This window comes from Macaca thibetana, chromosome 12 (genome assembly GCF_024542745.1).
Source record: "Macaca thibetana thibetana isolate TM-01 chromosome 12, ASM2454274v1, whole genome shotgun sequence".
Lineage (NCBI taxonomy): Eukaryota > Metazoa > Chordata > Mammalia > Primates > Cercopithecidae > Macaca > Macaca thibetana.
Window position 1 is genome coordinate 22,988,245 of NC_065589.1, and position 27,453 is coordinate 23,015,697.

A 27,453-nucleotide genomic window follows, 5' to 3' on the forward strand; every position below is an offset into this window, starting at 1 on the left:
ACCCCTACCCCTCACCCTACCCATCCTACCCTCTGTGGTCTCTGAGTTCCTGATTCCCCTAGGAATGCAAAAATGGACTCCCCCAGGATCTACGTACCTTTTGACCTAGCGAAACTAAAGGAGAAAGTTCCTAAGCCTAGTAATTCTGCTGAGAGATTATTTGGGGGTTCCTATAGCACTACAGCCACTGCTTCCCCCCTCCTGAACCCCCTGCTTCCTGAGCAAGCACTGCAGTGATCAGGGTCTGTTGAAAGAACAAAGTCTATGAAGGAGGTGCTGGAGCCAAATTCCTAATCTCTCAGAAAGATGAGGCAACTTAACCAAAGTCCAGTTAGTGACTGAGTGAGGCCAGAACCAAGGATTCCCAACTGCCAGTCCCCATGTTCTGGCCACCCAACTGCAATGCCATCAACAGCAGCAAAGCCAGAAAAGCAAGAGAGGTGCTCACAGATCACAGCCCCAACCAAGCAGCCTAAACATTAGAATGTGCTATGTGCGGCCCTTTCTTTTTTTTTTTTTAACTTTAAGTTTCAGAATACATGTGCAGAACGTGCAGGTCTGTTACATAGGTATACATGTGTCATGGTGGTTTGCTGCACCTATCAACCCGTCACCTAATGCATTAGCTATTTGTCCTGATGCTCTTCCTCCCCTCACCCACCACCAACCTGACAGGCCCCGGTGTGTGTTGTTCCCCTCCCTAAATCCATGCATTTATGTGCAGCCCTTTCTGTTGGTTGATAAACAGAATAGAAATAGGCATGGGTCCTGCCCTCAAGCTTACTTTCTAAAATAAATATGCATACTGTGTATTTGCATTTTCATATCAAGGAGAAGCAATAATAAGAAATAACTTTCAACCACAGTGGAAATCGTGGTGGAAATCAACCATAGGAAAGAATATATTGGTTTAGGACAATGGTTCTCAAACCCTGACTCCATATTAGAATCTCTGGGGTTTTGAGGGAAAGGCAGGGGGAGGGGAATGTTAAATAAAATACCAGTGTGAGCCTGACACGGTGGCTCACACCTGTAATCCCTGTACTTTGGGGGGCCAAGGCTGGAGAATCAGTTGAGCTCAGTTCAAGACCAGCCTGGACAACATAGTGAGACCCTATTTCTACAAAAAATAAAAATTAATTAATTTAATTTAATACCAGTGTGAACCTGTAGAGATGAGGTTCAGACACTGATATGTTTTGAAACACTCCAGGTGATTCCAGTGCTTAGCCAAAGTTAAGATCCTCTGGCTTGAAGCAATGATTTCTGATATTTTAGTCCTTTCCCTGGCATTGTCACAATTTCTTGCTGTGTATGCTCCATTAGTCCATTCTTGCACTGCTATAAAGAAATACCTGAAACTGGGGCCAGGTGCAGTGGCTCATGCCTATAATCCTAGCACTTTGGGAGGCCAAGGTGGATGGATCACCTGAGGTCAGGAGTTCAAAACCAGCCTGGCCATCACAGCAAAACCCCATCTTTACTAAAAATACAAAAATTAGCCAGGCATGGTGGCACGTACCTGTAATCCCAGCTACTCGGGAGGCTGAGACACGAGAATTGCTTGAACCCAGGAGGCAGAGGTTGCAGTGAGCTGAGATCACACCACTGCACTCCAGCCTGGGTGACAAAGTAAGACTCCGTCTCAAAAAAAAAAAAAAAAAAAAAAAAAAAAAAGAAATACCTGGAACTGGGTAATCTCTAAAGAAAAGAGGTTTAATTGGCTCACGATTCTGCAGGTTGTTACAGGAAACACAGAGGCTCTGCTTCCGGGGAGGCCTCAGGAAACTTACAGCCATAGTAGAAGGTGAAGGAGAAGCAGACATGTCTTACATGGCCAGAGCAGGGGCAAGAGAGAGAAGGGAGGTACAACAAACTTTTAAATGACCAGATCTCATGAAACCTCACTCACTATCGCAAGAGCACCAAGGGGCAATCCGCTGCCATCATCCAATAACCTCTCACCAGGCCCCACCTCCAACACTGGGGATTGCAATTCAACATGAGATTTGGGCAGGAACACAGATCCAAACCATATTACATGCCTACTAACTGTGCAGTTATAAACTTAGTACTTTTCCTTTAAATCAATTCACTATTTTTAACATATGTATTTAGACTTATCCTACACAATACTGTCTGCAAAATTATGGGGCTCAAGTACTCATTATGTTTTTTTCTAAAACACATGAAAATATATAACTGTGACAGCTAAACTATCAAAACCCCATCTACAATCGTCTCACGCACCACTACTGGTATTCTTCCCCACTTGGGGAAACACTGCCTGGGGACTCCTTTGATCTCAGAGAAACGTTCTCCAGTTCTGGGCTCTTTTCAGTAGTTTTGAGGACTTTGCTGCTTTGTATTTGTTGACACAACTTGGTTATTTTAAAACGTTGTTTGCTGATTGGGTACAGTGTATATTGCTCGGGTGACAGGTGTACCAAAAGCTCAGGAATCACCACTCAAGAAGTTATCCATGTAACCAAACACCATCTGTTCCCCAAAACCTACTGAAATAAAAATAATTTTAAAAATTAAGTTTAAAATGTTGTTTGCTGTGTAGGCCACATTCGTGGGAAAATTCCACCTATCTCAAGAGCCTGATATCCGGACCAGCTGCTCTAGGCCTTACAGTCTAGGCAGGATGTCCCTGGAAGAGACACCACTTCCTGAGAATGTCTCCTTCCTAAGCTCCCCCGACCCACCTGCTCTCTCCCAAGCCTGGAAAAGCTGCATGAGCTCCCTGGTGGCCCTAGAGCGCAAGGACCGCTATGGTCTCTCTTCCGATAACCAGTTATCACAGACGAGCACGCACTGCTCACTGGATCTAAATGTGGTGGAGTCTGCGACCTCTTGGTCCTTCTTTCTCTGCCACCAGCTCACCCCCTTGCCCTCCATGCACCCCTGTGACCAGGCACTGTAGGAGGCATTAGGAGTACAAAGGAGACTCAGGCCAGGTCTCTGCCCATCTCACAGCCTAGAAGGAGACAGACAAGAACACGCAATGGGCATGCAGTGAGAGAGGAGGCGTGGCAGGGGATGCTTAGGGACTCGCAAATGAAAGTCTGGTTTTGCACCCTCCTCCATGCTCCCCTCACCCCCACCTTCCTACCAGCTCTGAGCCCTTGCTCCCAGCCCCTTCCTCATCACCAGCTGTGCCCCACCTCCTCTTTGTCCCTCCTCTCCCATGGTCCTGAGCCCTGTCCCTGGAATTGCAGGCATTAAAGAGCTCCCTGCTCCTCCTCCCCATCTCCCAAATTCAACTGTGACTCATCCACCATCCAGAGAACATCCCAGTGGCTGTCCGCTTAGTCAGCACTTAATAAAGCATTGTTCAGTAAAAAGAAACAGTTCCAACAAAATTAAAAATAATCTCAGCAGCAGGCTCAAATATTAAATCTTCCTTCCAGAACATAAATCCTACAAACACTGGAGTCTGCTCTTTGCACAAGTGGTGAATCACAATTATATAATTTATCTATCTGAAAACCACATTCCTCACTTTGCATTTCCTTTTTTGCCACACTGGATTCAATCCACCACTCCCTGCTTGCCCAAAATCTGTTTTATTGTTGTTTTCGGCAATGGCTTAATCGCAAGCTGCACGGGCAGTGCTCGGCGCAGGTGCCCTTGAGTTCTGTGTCACCTTTCCTTTGCTGCTCAGAATTCCCTTTGAGAGTTCCAAGTGTCAACAGGCATGATCATTATTTGAGTCACCTGATAAGATACAAGAAGAAATGTCACGCAGGCTACCAAATGGGACACATTATTGCCACGTTCTGTGCCCTAAAGGAGGGGCCCAGGGCAATCCCAGCAGATGGTCTATGAGCTCTGACAGCCAGACGCTGTCACAAGGGCATCAGATATCTTGAGTGAGCCGAATCCTCAGCGTGAACAAGAAAGTGACAGCCGCCCTCTTTGCCCAAAGTAAAAGAATGAGCTAGCACTCCTCAGGGCCTGAAGTGGGCCTGAACTTGTCCGGGGATAATGAAAGCTTTAGGCAGCTGCCCAAGATGTGGCCATAACCCCACTCAGAAAGCAGTAAGGGGAGGGGGAAATGGCGACAGGCTGGATGTCCTTACTGAAGGGCTGGTGCACGTGCACGTTCCCAAAGCCACTTCCAGTCCAGAGCAGATGGCAGAGAGGCCGGATGTTCAAAAATACAATGGCTTTTGTCCCCTTTTTAGTAACTGTCCTGTCCTACCCCCAGAGCTGGGCCATCAGGGCCGGCTGGGGCTCCCCTCCACTAACTCTCCTCTGCACCTTGAAGAGGGCCGGAGTTGAGGGCCCCAGCACTCCAAGAGAGGAAGGTCAGAGGCCCGGTGAAGAGAAAGTCAGAGGAGGAAACACCAGGGCTACAAAGGGCTTCAGGACAAACTCTGAATGTCCCCAAATGACATGCTCTCTGACCAGCCAAGCCCCAGGCCAGGCCCATTGCCTTTCTATGGGTTTGCTGTGCGTCTGGTGTCCCCTGTGTCACACGCCCAAGCTGGGTCTCTCTTTCCTCTCCTATCCCCCTGGGTCTGCATCCCTGGCAGCCATTTTGGTTGCCACAGCGTCCTGGGTCTTCTCAATCCTCCATGGTCACCCTGAGTGTGTTGGGTAAGCTCAGAATGTTAGCTAACCCTGGCCTCCTGCCCTTCCTAAACGACGGCTGCCCTCCCTTGGTATGGATGTGGTCGTCTTTAAATGAGTAACGCTGCCAGGGTGACAAGCGGTTATCACTGGCTGTCATTGAAGCTTTTTCGCCTATTGCTCCGAGGCCTCAAGCCCCAGCTTTGCTGGAGCCCACCCTGACCCACCAGCCGGGACCAGGACTCATTCCCCGTGTCAGAAGGCCCCGCCCCTCTTCATTTCGCAGTGGAGGAACACCCACAGTTTGCAGCTATTTGCCAAGCAGAGATGACTGACACCATCTGTGTCCAGTGAGGAATCCAGCTTTCTAGACCCACACTGACATTTCCTTGCAGGGGCTGGAAAAAGTGCAGTTCCTTCCTGTGGTGTCTAGGAATCCCCGAGACCAAACAGGGGAACCTGACCGCATCCAGGCTGGCAAGGAGAAGCAGGACTCTGGGAAGGAACCAGGGTCCTCACGTGCAAAGCCTCTCCACCAAACTTGTCTGAGTGGCCCCTGCCATCTGTGTTTAGAATCTTCTGTGCACTGGTCCCTTCTAGGTTTTGCGTTTGACCTTGACTTCGTTCCTTGGCAAAGTTCTTTTGAAATTCCACCCAGCCTTGGCCAATCTAAAGGAAAAGGAATCTTGTCCTCATATACACCAGGGGAGAGGCTAAATGTAGTTAGAGGCCACATGGCACCAGAGACCCAGGGAGCCTAGGTGGACAGGAATAAAATGCTTACACCCGGACAATAATCCAGGGCATCTGGAGGGCTCTTCTTTTCCTTAGGAACACAACAAACAGCCTCACGGTGGCCTGTCCCTTCTCTCCTGACCAGTTTCGGGGCACCAGCTGTTGGCCTGAACCTGGGAGTGTATGATAACCGCACCTGACGGCAGGAACTTAAGCACAGCCTGAGAATGGCCCTGTGTGGCAGGCGCACCTGAATGTATGTTCCAAGCTAGGGAATCCAGGAGTCGCCAACCTGGAGAGTCCTTCCTTGTCTACGAGAAACATCTGAGCCCCCGGGCTGTGGAACACAGCCATAAAGGTAAAGGTCCAGGCCCAAGTCTGGGTTGAATGAAGATCCCCAGGTGGAGGTTGTTAGGGGGAAGGTGCTAAGTGGAAATGCTACAGAAACTGCTTTTTGCAAGCGGTTGTGGTTCCTCCTGCCCCCGCTCACCACCGCTGGACTCTCTCCCCTGTATGTAAGACCCAGTAAAACCCCATGTCTCGTTTGCTAGTCTGGGTCTCTTTTCCCACCTCTTGAGCCTGGTGCCTTCGCCACTGGAGTTGATAGGAGTTCAGCACATCGGGGAGCAAAATTGGAAAAAGAGAAGAAAGCAGCAGCACCAGCTCCGGAGGAAATTGCTGGGGGCTGAGGGATCCCCGGCCTCAGAAGCTCTGAGCTGCCCAGAGCTGCGGACCACGGAACGTGCCTGTCCGGGCTGGTCTCCCCGGGAGGAACTAGATGCACTTGAATGGGCTCTCTGAGCTCCGCGGATCCACCAGGTGGCAGTGCTGCTATTCCTCAGCCGGGACAGAGCCTGCAGCACGCGAGAGTAGCCACCAGAGGGCAACGGGGGACGATGCGCTCCTTCAGGCTGGGGGTTGCCTAGCAACTACGACGCAATGGGCTCCTGCTCCCCTCAAGTCTCCCAGGTTATTTCTGGCAAAACTGAGACTGTTGCACAAGGAGTGGCCTCAGGAATCCCAGAACTGCCTCTCTAAAACAGTAGAATCTAAAATGGTCCAGGGTCCCCAAATCCGGCACCACCCTGGCGTCTAGGGGATTGGGCTGCTATCTCTGCTCCTCCGAAGGCCAGAGATCAAGAAAAGAAGAGAGACATTTTCCATTCCTTCTGTGGCCCCGCAGCCTCTGATTTCCCCAGTGGCTACACTGGAGCAACTTTCTCCCTCTCCCCTCCCCGGTTCTCCCTCTTGCTAAGCAGGAGCTGGATTCATGGGCATGTGACCTTGAGCAGACCTTGAGTGCCCCCACCCCCACTGCCCGCTCCTCGGTCGCACTTGAGGGGGCCTGGGGGGTGATGATAAGGCCCAGCTCTGGCCTTCTGCAGTCTTGATTCTCTCTTTTTCTCCCAAGGACTCTGTCCTTGACTCAAACCTCTCCCTGGTTTTGATGACCCTGAAAATAGAATTCTTCCAATTCCAAATGGATAAGTATGACCTGGGAAACCAAAGATGGAACCAAGAAAGTGAGGCAGACACGAGACAAGGAGTGTGGTTATAATGAGCTCAAAGCCTGTGCCGGTCTGGTCTGTGAAAGGTGAGGCGAGGTCAACGCCCCGGGCAGAAGTCATGGGGGCCACTCTAGCCATGGCATCAGGAGTGGTTCCAGGCACATCTCTGGGTCCTGAGGAGCCCCCCGGCCCGGGGCTGGGCTCTACCTGAGGCCCAGATGTCAATCCCTAAGGTCTTGGGGTCTCTGAGGGACACTGTCTTCAAGGGTCACACTGGCATGTGCAGCTCATTGTACTCATCCTGGCCATCCTCATCGAAGTTTGGTTCAGCATCTTCCGAGTCCAGCTGCAGAGGGAACAGAAGGTTGGGGAAGGCAGGGAAGCATGCTCATCCCCTCCCATTTTCCAGCTCCTCCAACCTGCAGTCCTCCCTGCTCCCCGACCTTTCCTGAGCCTCTCTGCAAGTACCATGACCCTGGATGGCAGCATTGCCCTTGGCCAAAGCCTTCAGGTCACCTCCCAGATCAGATACCAGGCCCCTCCTGGTGATAATAATAATGATTATTATTATGAAGCTCTTTCCTGAGGCCACTTCTAATTGCTGTGGTACCTTTGTACACCATGTTTGAGTATGGATGAATTGCAAAAAGATGTCTTTTCCTCTAGTTGACAAAAACAGGGCTCAGGGTGAACGCCAGTGCCACATCAACCCTGTAGCCTCTCAGCTGGGTGTTTCTGGTCAGGCACCACCTGCACAGCTGTGTGTAGCAGCCCCGTGCCTACTCCCGTACAAAACCATCCGGAGGCCTTTACCTGGACTAGCACTTGACCCTCCCAACAGTCCTATAAGGTAGGATCTATGATTACCCCTATAATACAGGTGAAAATAAGATTTCGGAAGGTGAGATAACTTGCAACACAAGTTTCAACTAGTGCAAAACAAGTTACAACTAACACAACTAGTGGGTGGCCAAACAGAGATTGGAACCCAGTGCCCATTTGCCCTCATACTGTTTCCCCAAACCACCACCCCCTTACCGCCTGCAGCTCCCTGTCCTGGAAGAGCCGGGGCAGAAGGCAATGCCTCAGAGGCACCGTGAGCAGCAGCAGGAAGGGAAAGGCGAGTGAGGCCGCCGTGGACTTGACCACCCAGAGCAGTGCGATGCAGCCCAGCTGGATGCAGGTGAACAGGTGCATCCGCCACGTCTTCACCTGAGGGAGCAGCCGGTGGGCCTCGGTGCACAGCATCCCGGCCTGCTCTCACCCATATCATGAGGAATTTGGCTCCCAGGTCCCACTTTCTCCTTCATATTCATCCCGTCCATCGATGCTCCCAGATCCCTCTGGATCCCCTTCCTATCACCCCACTGCCCCACCCCCATGCTTCCTGGCCCTACCTTGGTCACATAGGGCTGCTCAGGATGGTGCTTTGCTGGCATGAGGATGAGCAACAGACGCTGGGACAGCTGGATACCAGACAGGGACGTGACCCCCATGTACAGGAAGATCCCAAAGAGCACAGCCAATGGGATCCGACGCAGCACAGCCCCCATGACGATGGACAAGCCTGGAGGAGGTGACACAGACCCGCCTGACTCTCAGACAGCCCCCGGGAGGATGGACAGGCCTGAAGGAGGTGACACAGACCCGCCTGACCCCTCAGACAGCCCCCAGAAAGAGGGACAGGCCTGGTGGGGAGGCAACATGGACCCACTGGACCAATCAGCTTGGCTTTATCACCATGAACAAGAGAAGAGGGGGCAGGACAGAGAGCCAGGAAAGGACTCCGGGAGGAAGCGGCTAGGGGAGTGTTGGGAAGCAGGTTTGGGAGTCAGATCAAGGGCAACACACAGCACACTGGGCGATTCAGAGTCAAGCCTGGGATAGAGAGGATGTAAGGCCATGGGGCCCAAGGAAGGGGGTGTGCAGGGTGGAGGCAGGCTCTCACCCACGAGGCTGGCGATGAGCACACCAGTGACCCGCTGCTCCCGCACCTCCTGAATCTGGGGCTTGTCACCAGGCGCGATGGCAGTACGCATCACTGTCAACGCATTGACATGGGTGACAGAGCGGACCGTGGCAGCTGTGAGCCAGGGCAACCCAAACAGCCCACAAAGCCCCCCAAGGGAGCCAATGAGGAGCAGGTCCAGGTGGAAACCAGAGCCCTTGAGCAGCCTCCGCGCCTTCTGGCTGACAATAAGCCTGCAGGGAGAAGGTGGGAAGGGGGATGTGGCTGGCCCGGCAGGGGCAGGGGACAGAGACAGGCATACAGAGAGACGAGATGGTAGGGGGAGGACGTGCAGACTACAGTTCTCCCCAGGACTGCCAGCTGCTTCTTTCAAGTTCCCAAATTGAAGTTCTCACATTGAAGCAAATGTGAGCCAAATTCTCACACTGTGAATATTTAAAACACCACAAAAGCCAGATGCCAGATCTTACCACGTTATTGTGGTTTAACCAAAATTAGATACATGTGAGCATCCCTGGGTGCAAGCTTAGACTGCTAGAGTGTTCTGAGCACTGTCAAGTGCCACCCTGCAAAGAGTGGTGGCAACAGATAGATGTCACATCAAACCATCACGGGGAAACCATGCCCCTGCCCCGGATGCCACTGCTCTCTGCTCCTCCCCCACCTCCTCCTCACCCCTGCCAGCTTCTCCACATACACTCTCTTCCTCAAGGCTTGCCACCAGCTCCCACCCTCCTGGCACCCTGATACTGATAATGATGTCCCCGCCATAACCCTGAAACCAAGCCAAGGAGCCAAGGAGCCTGGCCTCGTCCCTCCCACCTCCTCCTCCCATCTCTCTCACGCCGTGATCTGTGTCTCCATGAAGATCAGGATGAGGACGAGGAGGGCGGGGACAGCAGCTGCCACCATCATCCAGGGCGGGAAAGGACGGGCACTGCCCAGGGGTGGGATGAACCATGAGCGCTTATCAGGAGAGGTCACTGAGAGCCCTGTGGGCACAGTCAGCTTCTACATGGCAGGAAAACAGGGTTCAGGGCCACAGCCTCCCCATGCTGGGAAGCCCACCAGGCTGCGTCCCCAATACCAGGACTTCAGGGAGTTGGGGTGTGAACAGGTTAGGGGGAAATTAGTTTTGCATCCTCCAAAACTCACTGTCCTTCCAAGGATCCAATAGAAGGCAGGCAAGTGAAGCGCCTCCTCCCTACGCCCCAGAGCTTCAGGGGACCTGTGTGGGATACCTGTCACTCTGCTCCCAGCCCTACACCTGCTTCTCCTGGATTCTTCACTCAGGCTCCCTGGGGAAGGCCCTCAGCCAGAAGCCCCAGCCCCATCCCACAGGGCGGCCACTCCACTGGGAAAGCTGAGTTCAGGCCTGATCCCAACCCCAGGGCCCATGGAGGTGTGTCGTTGGCTCCCTTTCCTGGCCTTGGGGTGAGAGCAGCTGCCACAGGCTGGGGCTCCCTCACCTGTGTGTAGGTGTCTGTGATGGAGTAATCCACCAGGACCATCACCAGGATGGAGATAGGGATGCCAAAGTCCCCGATGATGCGGCGAGCCTTGAGAGGGGCCGGTCGGGGAAGGGAGCAAAAGGTGGAGGCAAGGTCAGCAGACTAACACGGGGCTTGCCATCTCTGGCCCTGCCTGGGTCCACGCTGGAGCCAGAAGACCTCCCACCTGCCTCTCAACCCCATAGGTGCCAGCGCAGCCTGGGAGGCTATTGTCTTGATTAGACTTCTCTGAGCAAAGGGCAAGACGACACCCAGGGAAGAGGCTTCCGAAGGGGTAGGGGCTGCCTGGGCTGGGTTTTGGTCCACAGTCTGATCGGGGAAGGGGTGCAGCCTCTCTGGGGAGCTGAGCCTGGCAGTAAAAGCAGGAATTGTGGGACTCCTGGGGACTCCACACCCAGCAGCCATGCACCTTGCCCCCCAGGAAGCGGCTGTTCCTGAACTTGCGCAGGAAAAAGGCGATGAAGAAGGTCCCGAGCATGAGGATGAGTGACAGCAGTGCCGTATTGGGCTGGTTCCTCGGGCTGGGTGGGCCCTCGGTGGGGGGCAGGGCACTGCCATTCGGCTCCAGACCAGCATCCAGGGACCCCTCCAGGGCCCCCTCAGCGGGGTAGAATGGCAGCAGTGGGTGCTCTGTGAACACCTGTGTGTGGATAACAAGGACACCTTGTCACTCACCTGGCAGGTGACCTGATTTCATCGTCATCAGCATACCTGTGAGAGAGAGGGTGTCCCCTCCATACCTGGTCAGACAACAGTAATGCACGGACATCCAGCTGCACCACACACACACACATAACACACACATACCACACATACAACACATACAACACATAACACAACACATATATAACACACACAAAAAACACAACATACCACATCCACACCACACACACAATATACACACATAAACACACACACAACATGCACACACAGGCACACACACACCACACACAACACACACACCACACACACAACATAACACACACCACACAAACACAACACACACACAACACACCATACTCACACCACACACACACACACACATGCACACACACACCACACACATACAACACACACGACACATAACACAACACACACATAACACACACAAAAAACACAACATACCACATCCACACCACACACACAATATACACACATAAACACACACACAACATACCACACACCACACAAACACAACACACACACAACACACCATACTCACACCACACACACACATGCACACACACACCACACACATACAACACACACGACACATAACACAACACACACATAACACACAAAAAAAACACAACATACCACATCCACACCACACACACAATATACACACAAAAACACACACACAACATGCACACACATGCACACACACATGCACACACACACCACACACACATACCACATACCACACAAACACAACACACAACACACCATACTCACACCACACACACACACACACACACACACTCCTCTACAAAAGATGACCTAAGGACAACCAGCCCCTTAGCACTGACAGCTCCCTCCCCATCACACACCTGTGCAAGTGAGTCCTTATTACTTATTACTAAGCCTCCAACCAGGTGCCTGGAGTCGTGACCTGGTACCCACCCTCTGGGTCTGACTCCCTCCCCTTCAGTTCAGACCTAGCCTAGGATGTCCCTACAACCCCTCACTTCCAACACAGTCCCTCTCTTTGTCCCTCAGTTTTCTGTACCTCCCCCTCCCATGCTGTCCTCCCCAGGGCAACGTCCACCCCCATCTCTGCCACCCCTAAGACCTCTCTGGACCTCCACCTTGTAGAGCTTGTAGAAGGTCTCGTAGATGAAAATGAGTGAGATGAGGAAGGCAAAGATCTCCTGGGTGAAAGGCGAGATGTAGCGGACCAGGAAGCTGCCTTCGGCGGCCACTAGGGCAAGGACGAAGACCACCAGCCAGAGGCCAACCCACACCCGGCCAGTGAGGTACTCCAGGTCCTGGGCTCGGCAGAACTAGGTGGGGGTGGAAGCGGTCATTACCCACAGGTGGCCTGCCCTGGGTGTCAGTGCCCCCTGGAATAGGCAGTGGATGAACTCCGAGGAAGAGGGAGAATGCAGGGACCCATCCCCTAGGTAAGGAAGAGTGTGGGGCAGGATGTAGGTAAGGAAGAGTGTGGGGCAGGATGGATGGAGCAGGACAAGGCTCCACCTCACCTTGAAGAAGGCTTCCTCAAACACAAGCAGCGGCCCAGAGAAGCCAACCACGAGCAGGGGCTGAGCCCCCAGCAGAGAGAAGAGGACGCCGAGCACAGCGGTGGACACGATCAGCTCAGACACGCCCATCAGCCCCTCGGTCTTCTCTCCTGCGGCAGCACGGGCAGGGTGGCCCTAGCCTGGCTCTGTCTATCTGCCCCCTTCCTCATCTAACTTGTCCTAAACTGGGGCCCCCAACAAAAGCAGAGCAGCCCCTTAGAACGACAGGCAGGGTCCATTCCATACCCCATTGCTCCCAGACCCTCCCCACTAGCCCCCAGTGGTGATCACTGGATCCCCCATCCCTTACACCTCTCCCACACCCTCTCACTTTATAGCCCCCCAAAGGTGATCTCTGGGATTCCCTGACCCAGTATCTCTATAAGGTGCTCACACCTTTGCTAGCACATCTAACCATTGGCCCCTAATGCAATCACACCCAGACCCAGAATCCTGCAAGTGAGACTAGGACCAATAGTGACTAGAGGAGCCCCTCAATTCCCCAAGCCCCAGTCCCTTACCCAGCAGCCCCCCGAAGGTGATAGCAGGGCTGAGGGCTGCGAAGTAGATGAAGAGCACAGCGGCCACACACTGGGAGTGCAGTGCATCTCGCAGGTCACTGGGGTAGTGCGGGTACCGGCGCCTCACATCCCGCACGAGCCCCCCAAATACCGAGCCCGTCCGCAGCAAGGGGTCATCTTCAGGGGTCGCCTCAGAGCCCCCCAACTCCAAAGACAGTTCTGGGGGGACAAGGGGCTGCTGGGGCACAGACCACTCCCTCTGGCTTGGAGGCCCCAGGCTGTCGGGATCAGGGATGCAAAGGACTCCAGGAGTCAGGACGGGGCTGGGGTCACAGCCTTAGGGCCCTGGGATGGGGGAGTGTGTATTGGGGGCACTCAGCCCCCCTCAAGGGTCTGACCTTTCCCAGGGGCCGTGTAGCCACCCCGTGTGGTCATCTCAACTTTGGTCTGTTCACGCTCCCGCCGCTTCCTAAGCAGCTCTCGCTGGAAGGCAGCCACGGAGCGTAGCAGGTCGCGGCCCTCCACCTCGGACGGGGGGATCACAATGCTGCCATCCAAGAACTCGCTGATGGCGCTCAGGAGGTCTTGCCGGTCGTCTGCCTGGTAGGCAGCCTCATGAAACAGCTGGGGGCAATGAGAAGGCCAGGACCCTCAGGGACGGCCAAGGGAGCCTCCAGGAGGGAGACTTGAGGCAGGTGTTGGGTCACTGAGCTACAGGCAGGGTGGACATTCCGCCATAGATACTGGGCCAGTCCAACAGTGTTGGCTGTTGGAACACTGACACCCATCCCAGCAGGCCAGCAAGCCACTGCCCCAAAGCCCCAGGTGCCCTCCATTCCCCCAGGAGATGCCAGACTTCCACATGCAGCACCTAAAGGGACAATGCCTGGCAGAGGAGAGGCTTCCAGAGCCATTCCAACTGGATCAACCACACCTTACAGGCTGATAAATATTGTGAACATTGCCCCTGGCTGAAGGACCCTCCTATCTAATCCCAGGAGAAGCCACAGCAAAGACCAGCACATCCAGCCCTCCTGATCAAATCTCACGTCACATCCAAAGCTCTGGGGTCTGGGCTTTTCCCCGTATGTCACCAGCCCCTCCCACAGCCACAGCTCAGGGCTCTCTCTTCTCCCCTGGGCCAACAGCTCCCCCCACCACTCTCCAGGGCATGGCCTCCACCCAGGGGCCTCTAGCACCCTTGCCTCTATGGACACCACTGTAGACAATGAGAGGGACAGGGGTAAGCAGGGCCTAGGAGAAGAGGCCTTGAGAGCCAGCATGCACCCAACCTTGTCAGACATAAGGGTGGCAATGGAGCGCCCAAGCTCGTGATAGTCAGTGCTGGTGTGGCTGGGCCCCAGCATCACGAAGAGAAAGCGGACCGGGACAGGGACCTCAAGCACAGACTCCAGGAGCACAGCCTCATTCAGCCGCACAAAGGCTGCTGCAGGCTGCTCCAAGAAAGGCACACAACCTAGGGGAAGAGGAAAGCACAGGGCGCTGGGCAAAGGGGAGCAGTCAAGGCAGGCCCTGGGGCAGCTATCTAGGGCTATCATGGACAGTTGAGCAGGTTGTAAACTGCACAAAGAAACCCCAGTCTAAAGGGGCACTATTCACTTGTGTGTCTATACATTGATTACAATTCACCAACAGATGGAAACTCAGGGTATTAAAGAAGGGTTGCTTTTTTTTCTAATTCCAAGTCCAAGATAGCAGAAAATTGGACAGGAAGCAGGCAGGGGACTATGAAAGGGCTGGGCTAAGACAGGTTGTGAGGAAGAGCAGGGGCCAGGTGGGAGCCTGGAGGGAGATGGAAGAGGCGGCCTCCAGGCCAGAGCTCAGACAAGCAGGCCCCAGGAGAGGCACACACACGCTGCAGACCCTGCCCGCAGCACCCGGCCCTCCTCACCCACAAGCACAACGGTGGCCTCAGCATCTTCAGGGATCTTCTCCAGCAGCTTCAGGCTTTTCCCCCGGTGACCGTCTCCCCCAGGCATGTGGAGGGGCTTCTGAGGACGCAGAACTGGAATAGGGCTGGGACCCAGACCGGAGGCCGTGGCAGGCCCTCCCAGCCCTGGCTCCAGCCCTGGCTCTGAGACCTGCTTCTCTCTCCCAGAGTGGGCAGGTACTGCACTGTGGCCCCACACTGGGAGCCACCAGCTGGCATGTGAACCCTACCTCGACGCCCCCTACTACCACCTCAGCCTTATCTTGTTTAAACAGCTCCTGTGGGTCTGCCACATCATCACACTCAAAGCTCCTGCGTCTCAGGGCAGGGACCCCTCATACGGGTCTCCACTAGGTCCCCCAATGCCCAGCATGATGCCAGTAACCCAACCTTCCCAACCCGCTCAGTGAAGTCATTGATGACCTCAACTGAAACTGGACACCCTCTCAGTCCCCTGGCCCAAGCTAGAGCAAGGGCACTGACCTCCTTGGCGTCAGGGTCATGTGGCCAGAGTGGGGCTGGCTCCCCCAGGTCATCAGCCATGGTAGGCACCGCCCCATCAGGACCATGGCTGGGGGTTGGGTGATGATTCCCCAGAACCGAGTTCATGCTGGAGCTCGATGGGTTTCGGGGAAAGAAGCCACTGTCCTTGTCATCGTTGGGATGGCTGGAAGGGGCAGGGTGAGGCAGGTGAGGAGGAGAGGCTCATGGTAGACTGAGGTCATGAGGTGAGTAGTGGAGGGTCAGGGCCTCCATCGCTCTGCCTCAGTGTAAGAAGAAACTTTCTAATGATTGAAAGTGTCAAAAGATAGAAATGAGCTCTCTGTCACTTGTGGTATTCAAGCAGAGGCTGGGAGCCACTCAGAAGAGGCTGTGCTCCTGGAACGGCAGCTGAGCTGGACAGGCCCCTCCCAGGCACCCAACCCCGGCACCTGTGTTTCAGTAGCAGGGTACGTAGGACACTGGCCCTGTCCTCCGGCCGGATCTGGTCAGACACAATCATGGTCTCCACCACGAGGTGTGCAATGCCTGGCAGGGTGGTTTGCTCCAAGTCCAGGAGGGCAGCTCCTAGGGGGACAGTCAGGCACAGAGAGGGCACACAGTCCCATCAGACAGGAGAAATCTCCTCCCACTCTGCCTTGCCCCCCAAAAGCATGGGAATGTGCTGGAAGGGCAAAGCGCCCAATGTACCGGGCGGATACACAGCTCCATATTGCCACAGGCCAGCCACAGAGGGGCTGTGAAAATGGAGCATGGGAACGAGGGCACGGCCCCTCCCCACAAGGAAGGGGAAACCATTTGTTGACTGACTACTTGCACCAGATACAGCCCTGCCCCTCGGGGCTCATGGGCTGCCCAAGCAAATGGACCCCATAGTCCCAGGTGGCAGCAGGATCTTGCCTGTGCCCAGGACTCCAGGGAGTGTCCCTGGGAGCTGAGCAGCCTGGCACAGACTGAAGAGGGCATGCAGCCTCAGGTCAGGCCTGGGAGTCCCTACCATGGGCGATGGTCCTCCTGAGCTCCAGAAGGCTACGGAAGGAGAGCGAGGCAACGTGGGGCTTCCCCCAGCGCTCTGTCTCCTCCTCCACATCCTCCTCAAACTTGATCCAGCGGGCCGTCTCCCGCCAGTGGGGCTCCTGGCTGCGGTCCAGCATCAGCTCGTTCAGCTCCACGAACACCTGGGGGACGTGCCACAGGTGAGGGCCTGGGGACCAATAGGTGTGGGGAACACGGTAACGGGGCAAGGCAGGGGGGCAAGGAGAGGAGGGCTCCAGGGCCGAGGGACATGAGGAAGCCACAGGCCCACCCACTCAGCATTCTGACCTCATGAGGCCTCCGGTCCAGCTTTTTCTTCTTCTTCTTCCTGCGAAGGATGGGGGCCAGGCCACTGGGACTGCCCCTCCCGCCCTGTGTCCGGGACGGCTTTTTCACTAAGTGTCGCCGCACACCAGGGTTGTCCTCCAGTCGGTGACCTGCAGAGAAGATGGGCTTAGGGGTCCCACAGGTCCAGCTGGGGGCCTCGGGGTCACGGCCCAGCTCCTTCTGCCCAACCCATCTACTTAGTGAGCTCTATAGTCACCTACAGGCCATGCCGAAGGGAACCACATAATCCCATGTGGCCATTTCATTGATAAGAAGACTGAAGCTCAGAAAGAGGGAAGGACCTCCCCATGGTCACCTGGGACCACCGGCCAAGGTGCAATCCAAAGGTAGACCCAGCTCAGTCCACAGCCCCAGCCAGACCCTCCAGCCCCTGCCATGGCCACTGCCCCTCCCTCTCTGTCTGGGTCCCATGACTGGCACTGAGTCAGAGTCCCAGGGCACTGAGCCCCCAACACTTCCCATGCACCCTCTCTCTCTCTCAACACCCATGTCCCCTCCCCGAAGGTACACAGCCCAGCAGACTCAGGCAGGGCTTCGCTCCCTTCCTCCTGCCTGCCCCACCCAGGCCAGCAGCAGTCAGGGAAAGGCCAGCAGCCCCGTTACTCACAAGTTGGTGGCCGTGCCATGGGGCCCAGCTGGCCCCTGATGGACTCCCACAGGCCACCATCCTCAAAGTCCAGCACAAACATCTCTAAGTCTTCTGAGGCCAGTGAGTCTCGAGGACTGGGGGCTGGATCCCTCCCAAAGCCCTGGCTATTGGAGTACCCAGACCCAGGGCTCAGTGCCCCATTGGGCTCAGGGTCCTCCTCCAGTGGGCTTGTCATTCTCCTGGTGGCCGAAACCTCGGCCCCCGCTCCCTGCCAGACCCCTTGGCTCTCCTACAAGGTGGCAGCCTGGACGGCGTGGCTTCTGTCCAACCAGAGCTGAAGGTGGCACAACCTCCCGACCCCAACTCCCCACGTCCACAAGCCTACTCCTGGCGGCATCCAGCCCCCACCCTGGGTCTGTAAACACGCCCTTCCCCCGCCCCATCCCGCTGCTACTGCTGCCATCGGATTGTTCCCGTCCCTGTCCTCAGGCCCTGGCAACTTTCCATGACGTATTGAGCTTAAAGCCCTACCCTTCCCCCCACCCCGCCCACACACTGTGGCTCCGAGGAGGAGGAGGGATCAGTGATGCCCCTGGCCTGGGCACAGAGCCCCATGGGTGATGACAGGTGGCACAGAAACCAGGGCACTGATAAGATGGAAGGAATGTGCCGAGATCACAGCCAGGCCCAGCCAAGGGTAGTGGGATGGGAGTGAGGGGTCCTGCCACAGGGAGAGGCAGGGGTCCAGAGCAATGGCTCAGACTCAGGGCCTGGGTTTGGAGGCGATCAAAGAGCTAGGAGACAAAGAGTTCACCCTGAGAAGAGGGGCCTTGGGGAGGGATACAATGATGTGAAAAAGAGAGCTGCCTTTTTCTAGGGGTGACTCAGAGGACAGAATCAGGACTGAGGTGTGAAGTGTCAGGAAAGGAAATCTCAGCTCTGGCCATCAGAGAGGGTGGCTGGGTGAGGTAGTGAGCTCCCCATCACTGGCCACATCCCAGCAGACAGGGATTCAGAGAGGACTCAGCCCTGAGTGGAGGACAGCTCAGAGCCTCTCCAAGGTCACTCGGAGGCCGGGAGTCCGTCGCAGTGGACCATGGGGGCTGCCACAAGGTCTCACTCACTCTTCATGTCGTCCAGGTCTGCAGAACCCAGCATCTGGGCCTCCGCCTCATCTGTGGGCACCTGCTGCTCTGGACCACCCGGGTTGCCCAGGGCACTGCCTGGGCACAGTCGCTCCCGAAGGTCATAACTGGCCGATGGGCTCCAGGGCCGGCTTTTCTCCCCAGCGATTCGGGAGGCCCGGGCCCGGGGGCTGGGGGAGCTGGGGAGGCAACACAGCAGCCTTGGACTTGACAGGGCCAGGTCGGTGGTTCCGTCACCGTCCCTCAGCTCAGAGCAGGGCCTGGAGTAGACCCTGAGCATGAGACCCAGGCCCCTCCTGGGCAGAAAGGACGCTAACCCAGGCCCCCCTTCCCATCCCATGGCTCCCCCTTTCATCCACCTTTCTCCTCATCCTCTCTACTCTGTCACTCTCTCCCGGGGAACTCCTAACCTCTTCACTCTGCTCTTCTTTTTTTCTCTCCCCTTGTTCTCTCATCCTTGTAAATCACGAGGACAGAGAAGGATCCCCAACCCCCTCCCATACCCTGCTTCTCTTCTCTCAGGGTCAGAGCTGGGGACACTCCCCAGGGTCAGGAAGGAGGTGACTGCCAGGAGCTCGGGACCCTGCGGCTCTGGGCTGGGCCCTGCTGAGTAGAGGCTGCAGCCAGTACCTGCTGGAGTGCTGGGGGCTCTTGTCAGTGCGTGGGCCCACCGAGGGCAGGGGCTTGGTGACAGCAGCCCTCCCAGGGAGGCCTGGACTGTCATCCTCGTCACTTCCAATGGAGAACTGCAGACACAGAATGTGCCCTGGGGCCCTGCCCCAACCCACCATGCAGCCCCCAACCCTACCCAGCCTCACACAAGCCCCAACATGGGCTCCTCCCCTCCTCTCTGCACCCCTGACCTGCCACCCCTCCAAAGGGAAGCCCCTACCTTTGCCTTCTGTGGGGTCCCTGAGGGTGGGGGCTCCACAGGTTCTGCCTCAGATTCTCCTTCCTCTTCCTCCTCTTCCTCCTCTTCCTCATCCACTCCAGCTCCCCCCTCCTCCTGGATGGGAGGGGTCCCCTCGGAGGGGGGAGCAGAGGTTTTCTCCTTCTTCCTCTTTCTCCTGGTGTGCCGGGCAGAGGTGGGGGGCAGCCGCCGCAGCTTGTGGGGTGGAGGCAGGCGCGCTGAGAGCGGGTGGTGGGTGTGGTGGGATGTGTGCCGGTGAACTGGGGGTGCAGGAGATCCAGTTGAGGCCCCCACAGCAGAAACGGGGGCCCTCCCCACCCGAGGGCACACACTTTCCAGCTCAAGGCCGCAAACAGGGGAACCCTAGTCCTTCCTCCAGGGCCATGACCCCCCAACACCTGTGTCCACGTGCCTGTCATTGATGAGGTCTGGTGGAGTGGGAGGAGAGGGCGGATGGACAGGGAAAGTCATGAAGGGGGCTGGGAGGGGAGACGTGATACAGCAAGGAGGGGAAAGGCGGAGTTGGAGGAGTCGAGGTGGGACAAGGAGGGAGTGAGTGGGGCTGAAGGGGAAGAGGAAGGTCACCGTGGAAGGGCCCAGGCCCGACCCCCTAGATCTCCCCTGGTCTGGGGCCCACCTCCCCTGGCAGGTGGATAGGCGATGGGTGGGGGAGGCAGGATGACTGAACACGGCATGTGGCCCAGCACAGAGTCCAGCACAGTGTCCGGCACAGGATGGCACTGGGTGACCAAGCCGGAGGTGAGCGCGGTGATGGTGGCGATGAAGGTGATGGTGGCGAGGGCGGCCGCACTAGGGGTCCCCAGGCTACCCACACTCAAAGTCCCGCTCGCTGTAGCTGCGGCTGGGCTTCTCAGGGTCCCAGGCCGGGGGCTTGCTGATGAGGTCCCCAAACCTGCTCACAGCCAAGGTCTTCCCCAAGTCATCGTCCTCCTCCTCCGCGTCTGGACTTAGAGGGGGCTCCTCCAAGGGCACCCGAACCTGCAGGCCCAGACAGCCTCTGCTAAGGACCCCTGACCCATGAAGGCCCCACACCCACCCCAACTCCAAGCCCTAGTTGGGGGACCTCAGCAGGCTCTCGCACCATCGGGCCCCCTCCCCTTGCTCCCAGACCTGTGTCAGCATCCCAGAAACCACCCTCTCTGGGCTCCCAGAGCTTGTAAAGAGAAAGGGCTACCGATCTGGAAAATACCAAAAGCCCCCCTCTTTCTCCATAACCCCCAGCCCAGCTCATCCCTGGATCTGGGGGTGGGGTGGGTCCGTGGGTCTGCCAGAGGACGCCTCAGCCCACCCTAAGGCCCCTCCCCTCTCCTCCCCCATCTCTCCCCCGCCCCCGCGCACGCCGGTCACCTGGGGTAGGGGGGAGGCGCCCCCGGGCGGCGGGATCACTCCGTTGGCCATGGCCGGGTAGGCGGCTGGGGATGCTCTCACTCACTAAGGGACCCGAGACCCGGGTGAGAAGGAGGGGCCACTGAGGGGGCCTAGCGGGGAGCCCTGGGGGAGGAGGGCGGGGTCAGGTTCCTTGCGTTGGCGCCCCCCACCCGGGAGCCGGATCCACGCTCCCGGCCCAAGCGCCCCTCCGAGGCCCATCCACGCCCGGGACAGCCCGGGTCCCCCGCCCTGCCCGGCGCGCTCCGCCCCGCGGTACCTCGGGGCTCCGGAGCCTGCGAGGCCCAGACGGGCCGCCGCGCCCCATGTCCCCCGCGCTCGCTCTGGAGCGCAGCCGCGACTCGCGTCCGGCCCCTCGCAACGCAGAGCCGGGCTGGCCGGGCGGACGCAGGCGCCGGAGCCCGCAGCCCGCGGCTCCACCTCCTCGCGCTCCGCTCCGCACCTCCACCGCCGCCGCCGCCGGGCCGCACAATGGGAGCGGGCGGGCCGTGACTCACCCCGCCCCGGCCGGCGCGGCCCCCACGCGCGGGCCCCGCAGCACCCCACCTGCCCGCGCGCCCCTTCTCCAGGCGCCCCACGCATGGCTGGGGGCGGGGGCGCGGCCCGAAATTCCCACAATCCCCCAGATTCGCTCCCCCACCCTGCTTTTAACCTCCCCTCCCCTCCAGAGCCGAGGAAGCCACCCCCCTCCGCAGACACAGGCCCCTCCAGTCTTGGGAAAGGAGCTCACAGACCCCTGGAAGCACCCACCACCTCCCCTTTCAGTTCCACTACAGCCTTGCCCCTCAAAGTCCTGGCTTCTGTCGCCCGGCACCACCCAACGTTTGACCTTGACACAGTACCTCCCCCTCCTCCAGCCTCAGCTTCCCCAACTGTAGCAAGAGGGGCCTGCAACAGTGGTGTTCCAAAGTTCTCTCCACCTCTAAGATTTTATGGCTTCGTTTCCACATTTCCTCTCCCTTCTCCCCCCATCCCTGAGGTCACATCCCATTTTCCAAGGGCAAAAGGTCTTTCGAAGGAGCTTCTGGACCCCAATCGGCCCCTATCCTGAGATCAATGAAACTGAACTTCTACACAGTACCATGCCCATACAGCCCTGTGACCTTGGTACTTTACCCTGTCTGACCTCTGGCCTCATCTAGACCTCAGCTCAACCCAAGGAAAGATTTTGTGTGTGCATAGCCTTCCAAGGGGAAGGGAGCTAGGATCTGTTGGACGCCCACATTGTCTTGTGTGTGCTCACAGCCCTGTGCTAGCTAGGTAGGCCCTCTCCAGACTGACTGCCTTGTCTCAGGCATAATAATAAGAGGAGCTGTTATGATTCTCATTTGGTCAGCAGAGGACAGTGGAGACTCAGGGAGGCTCCTTACCTGCCATGATCACAGCTGGAAAGCAGGCTGCCGACAGCTTTGGGCATCATTATCCATGTATTGAAGGTGACTCTCCAAACCACAGACAAAAGTTTTAACTGAAAGAGATGTGCTGTCCTCCTAGGTCTCACAGGGTGAGTCCCAGGGTGGGAATTCCTAGGGTGGGAATCAGCTGTGCCTAGGCAGAGCATGTGAAGTGTGCCCCAAAACCCAGAATGGGAGGCCCAGCTGTTGAGGGTTGAATTGTATCCCCCAAAATTTATACGTTGAAGTCCTAACCCCTGGTACATGAGAGTGTGCCCTTATTTGGCAATAACATTCTTGCAGATGTTAAGATAAGGGGGAACTCCTCATCCATTATGACTGGTGTTCCTATGAAAAGGGGAAATTGGCCAGGGGCAGTGGCTCACACCTGTAATCCCAGTACTTTGGGAGACCGAGGCAGGTGGATCACCTGAGGTCAGGAGTTCGAGACCAGCCTGGCCAACATGGTGAAACCCCATCTCTACTAAAAATTAGCTGGTGTGGTGGCGCATGCCTATAATCCCAGCTACTCAGGAGGCTGAGGCAGGAGAATTGCTTGAACCCAGGAGGCAGAGGTTGCAGTAAGCAGGGATTGTGCCAGTGCACTCCAGCCTGGGTGTCAGAGCAAGATTACATCTAAAAAATATATATATTACATATTATATATATTATATATATTATATATTATATATATATACACACACGTGCTTATATACGAGTAAAAAGGAGAAATTTGTACACAGAGACGTGCATTCAGGGAGAACACCTTGTGAAGACTGGAGTTATGCTGCCACAAGCCAAGGAACTACCAAAGCTGGAACAGATCCTTCCCTACTGCCTTCAGAGGGAGCCTAGACCTGCAGACACCTCTGTGTCTGGCTTCTAGCCTCCAGATCCATGAGACAGTAGATTTCCATTGTTTAAGCCACTTGGTTTATGATTCTGTGTTACAGTAGGCCTAGCAAACTAGAGCTATCCCAATTCTTTATTCCTCTGAGCCAGGCAACGTGGTTCCAAGTCCCTACCTTGAATTTTGTTTTGGTAGGGCCTTCACGTCCTTAGAGATACTCCAGAGCCTTGGAATCTTTCCTAGGGCTCTGGTCTTCAGTCCACCTCGACACTGTGTTCCCAATCCTGCTCCTCTAGCCGGTAAAGTCAGACAGCAGTTACTTTAATACTGAGACAGCCTGAGAAAGGTCTTGCCACTGGGAGCCCTGGTGTACATCCATGTACATCCTGCACGCCAAGATGCCATAAGGGTATCACAGGACTCATCCCTCTGAGGCTCCACCCACCCCAGGGAGTATGCTGAGCACAGGTCCTCATCTTTTGGGAGCCCCAGACCCCCATCCTTTCAGTTGGAGACTCCCACACCCCACCCAGAGTCTGCAGCTTCATTCTCTACCCTTATAGACCTTCCTCTCTCCTCCACCCCTCTGAGATGATGGAGCAAAATCTCCCCTTGAAGAGCTTTTAGAAACCCATGTTTATCTCTTTCTTTCCAGGCTGGGGGCAGTAAGATGATGCTGACACCCACCAGTTGTTTCGTACCAACTCATCCTATTAGACATAAACGCATGCTTTTGTTAGGCCCGCTCTCCTCTCTGACATCCTGCCTGCAGCGCACCTGTAATCGTCAGTCCCCTACGGTGTGTTCCCGATGGGGTCTTCATTTCTGTGACAAAAGAGCACTCCTTTCTTGCACAAATGATGGCCATTCTGGGTATGTGTCAGCTTCTAGCTTAGAGCCTGTAGACACTGAAATGGTGACAGGAAAGGTGACAGCAAAGGCTGAAGCCAGCAACAGGCCAGCTCTGAGCAGTAGCCAACTGTCACACCCTTCCCCACGGTCCAGTCTCACAGGAACGTCCCCACCCTGCATGCTGGCACCCCAGTACACTTGTCTGCACATGCAGCAGCACTACAGCCTGTCCCTTAAGTCTGAGGGAGCAGGAGCCATCCTGCGACACCACCCAGATGTAGAGGCAAAGCACATCGTTCTCTGGGCTCCCCATGAATGGGCCAGAAGCACTCGGGTGGATTCCTCTCATGCTGTTACCTGAAATCACTCTGAGGGGCCAGCATGCTGGGAACTAGACCAGTATGGCAGATAATTTGTCATCTGTGGCCACCCAAATCTTTGAAAACCCACTTTTACATTCTGATCATTTCTCCTAAGTCCTCTCTTGCCAAGGTAGAAGCCGGAAAACCCTTGCAGCCAGGGCACAGATACTGACCTCGGTTCCACCGGTCAGACTCACCTGTGCACGACCTGAATTTAGAAGTGAGCAACGTGCATAGGAGACTCAGACTTCTGCAGGCATGGAAGGCGGAGAAGTTCTCATGCTGTGGCTGGTCATTAGTCGTTGCTCTCTATTCCTCCCCAGAATACTACCTAATCCTCATTATTTTTTAATAAATTCCTTTCCAGCTTAAAGTGGCTACTGTTTGCAACTAGGCATCCTGACTGATAGAATCAGGGGAATGGGCTCTAAGTCTGGGTCATGGGATGAGCAGGCACCAGACATTAGTGCTGCCAACATCAAGGAGCTGGCAGAGAGGATGTGAGGGAATGGCCCTCCTGTTAACAGGCCTGGGTAGCCCCTGCCTCTCTTAAGATTACTGTGTCATTCCCTATCGTCTCCATCCTGTACTCTTAAGGATAACAACAATGATAACTTCATTATTTTAAATGCAGGTAGTGTTTCCCGGCTCACAAGCCACTTTAATATTCATATTTTCATTGGTTCCTCACAACAACCCTCTGTGGTAGAGCATCTTAATCCCATTTGACAAGTGAGAAAAATGAGGCTTGGGAAGTTTAATTGGCTTGCCCAAGGTCTAAGGCTCATAGGCAACATGGCCAAGAAGCAGATGCATGGGCTTCAGGCTTTACATCTAATGTTTATCCCCATATACCACAGTACCTCCCCGCACCATGTCTTTTTTTTTTTTTTTTTTTTTTTTTGAGACAGAGTCTCGCTCTGTCACCCAGGCTGGAGTGCAATGGCGCAATCTCAGCTCACTGCAACCTCTGCCTCCCGGGCTCAAGTGATTCTCCTGCCTCAGCCTCCCTAGTATCTGGGACTACAGACAGGCACCGCACCTGGCTCATTTTTGCAATTTTAGTAGAGATGGGGTTTCGCCATGTTGGCCAGGCTGGTCTCAAGTTCCTGACCTCAAGTGATCCACTTATCTCAACCTCCCAGAGTGCTGCCATTACAGGCGTGAGCCACCACACCCAGCCTCCCCCACCATGTCTTGATGCCTCACACAACTGTTAGACTTTCCATGCCATGGGCACAAACTGAAATAGACCACTAACTTCCCAGATCGACTTTTCAAGGAGACTGCATCTTTGCGACTAGCATCTGTACGGGGGAGTAGTTAAACGTGAGACCGCTAGAGCCAAGCAGCCTGAGTTCATAGCACAGTTCTGCCACTTGACAATTATGTGACTTTGATAAGTTATTTGCCCTCTCTGGGACTCAGATTGCCTATCTGTAAAATCGCAAAAATATCAGGGTTGTTGAGAGAATGAAATGAGTTCCTTTGTATAAAAGAGTGACTGGCCTATAGTAAGTGCTCAACACTGTTAGCTAGTTTCAATACTACTACAAATCTAAGAGACGAAAGTACCAAAAAGTGCTCAAATAACTTGCAGTGTGAAAAATGGTGAAATGTACACACATGAAATAAGCAAAAGCTTGCCCTTACCAGAGCAATAATTCTAAGAGCCATACTAAAGATGACAATCGCAAACTCTAAGAAGGCGGGGAGATCCAGAATGACTTTTACCCCACCAGGGTAGATTGTGACACTCTTTGGTCATGGACCAGTCTTTGCCTTGGTAACCCTAACTTGGCAGGCTAGAGAGTTTCTGGAATAGAGCAGGGTATGGGTTGAGCTAGCCCCAGTTTCACTTAGACTCTTGTGAAAAGGATCTCCCCGCTCCCCAGAGCAGAGCACCCAGTGCCATTTGCTGCTGACTGGCCTGGTGGTGAGTAAGACATTATTTTTACACAAGAGATAACATGGCATTGAGAAAGAGCCCAGACTCTGGAGTTAGAGATGCTATATATAAAATGCCAGTTCAATGCTTGGCACAAAATAGGTGCTCAATAAATGAAATTCTTATTATTTACTATTGTTGTTACTCTGCGGTGGTTTATCCCGTTATAATTTATGGGTTGCTTGGTAAATTTGGACTCAGCTTTTAAATAGATCCAATCTCAGGACAGCACCAATGTCCCTGAAGTTCCTCCCACCCCTGCAGACTTCACCTTCCAGCTCCCGTCTTTACTGATGTATTTGATTTATTTGGCTAACAGAGAATTTTGAAATATGGATCTATGTCCTTACATGCTCCTCTTCTGGCCCTACCCAAGCAGGTAGCCTGCTTTGAGTTTTGTTATTTGGGGCGAATGGGTAGGACAGAAAGCAGAAATCGCCTACGAGCCCTTCTGCCTTTTGTTCTTCCAGAGCCAACGCTTTAGGGAACCAAAGGAGGTTTGTGAAGGAAGAAAGAGGAAGAGGGTTAGCAAGAGAGACAGTGTCTTGGCTGGAAGATGGGGAAGGAGTGGAGGAGCAGACCCTTTGACCTCCCCAATCAGCAAAGCAGGAGGGTCTCCAAGATGCAGAGAGGGGAGAAAGTGAAGTCGGTGAGTCCTGCTAACCCTGTGGGATGGGGGCTTGAAATAAAATGAGGCTGTTTTGCGAATGTTGTAAAGTAACACTTCACGCACCCAGTGTGTAAACTGAAGCTCACACACTCACTCAGAACTCCATGCCAGGTTGCGTATATGTTGGTGAAAAAGTCCTGGACCCTGTCTTGAAGACAACAAACAAGCAAACACAACTTATAATTAAGAAACATGGCAAAAGCCATGAGGGGAAAGGCCTGCTACAGTGAACATTCAGGAAGCAGAATTAGGGACATCTCGGTAAGGAGGTGACAAAGAGGAAAAACCTGAAGGGAACGAAAGAACTGGCCATGCCATGAAGGGTGAGTTGGAGAAGTGGGGAGAGGAGAACATTCTAGGCAAAAGGAAGGGCCCAGAAAGGCCCTATGGCAGGAAAGAATAGTCTGCCTGGATATTTAGGTG

General features: G+C 55.0%; 2 protein-coding genes across 7 annotated transcripts in view; one reads left to right on the forward strand and one right to left on the reverse strand.

Annotated features, from left to right (window-relative positions):
- CHPF (chondroitin polymerizing factor) overlaps positions 1 to 27,453 on the forward strand; it is a 424,210-nt gene that overhangs the window by 310,323 nt on the left and 86,434 nt on the right. The gene's annotated exons all lie outside the window — the stretch shown is intronic.
- SLC4A3 (solute carrier family 4 member 3) lies at positions 6,850 to 21,427 on the reverse strand. 6 transcript variants are annotated; one of them, XM_050752360.1, is made up of 23 exons: positions 21,214 to 21,279; positions 20,916 to 20,999; positions 20,381 to 20,546; positions 19,530 to 19,807; positions 19,268 to 19,383; positions 18,617 to 18,897; positions 16,844 to 16,992; positions 16,518 to 16,698; positions 15,952 to 16,087; positions 15,503 to 15,686; positions 14,981 to 15,080; positions 14,361 to 14,545; positions 13,467 to 13,692; positions 13,069 to 13,287; positions 12,509 to 12,657; positions 12,113 to 12,307; positions 10,714 to 10,944; positions 10,263 to 10,352; positions 9,638 to 9,804; positions 8,773 to 9,026; positions 8,222 to 8,391; positions 7,863 to 8,036; positions 6,850 to 7,170 (listed from the first exon to the last, which is right to left on the reverse strand). In XM_050752360.1, exons 2-23 carry the CDS (start codon positions 20,964 to 20,966, stop codon positions 7,093 to 7,095), a joined length of 3,780 nt encoding a protein of 1,259 aa, XP_050608317.1. In that variant the 5' UTR covers positions 20,967 to 20,999; positions 21,214 to 21,279; the 3' UTR covers positions 6,850 to 7,092. The 6 variants fall into 6 exon arrangements, with proteins under 6 accessions (XP_050608317.1, XP_050608316.1, XP_050608318.1 ...); XM_050752359.1 differs by having other exon boundaries at positions 20,916 to 21,059; positions 21,214 to 21,277; XM_050752361.1 differs by lacking the exon at positions 20,916 to 20,999 and having other exon boundaries at positions 21,214 to 21,427.

What these genes read in the sequence shown, in the direction of transcription:
- SLC4A3 (XM_050752360.1), bottom strand. Translation starts at nt 20,966, where the DNA reads ATGGCCAACGGAGTGATCCCGCCGCCCGGGGGCGCCTCCCCCCTACCC. An exon ending in GCGCCTCCCCCCTACCCCAG is followed by an intron (nt 20,547 to 20,915) that starts GTGACCGGCGTG and finishes CTGGGCCTGCAG; the next exon opens with GTTCGGGTGCCCTTGGAGGA. An exon ending in ATGACCCTGACGCCAAGGAG is followed by an intron (nt 15,081 to 15,502) that starts GTCAGTGCCCTT and finishes CTGCGTCCTCAG; the next exon opens with AAGCCCCTCCACATGCCTGG.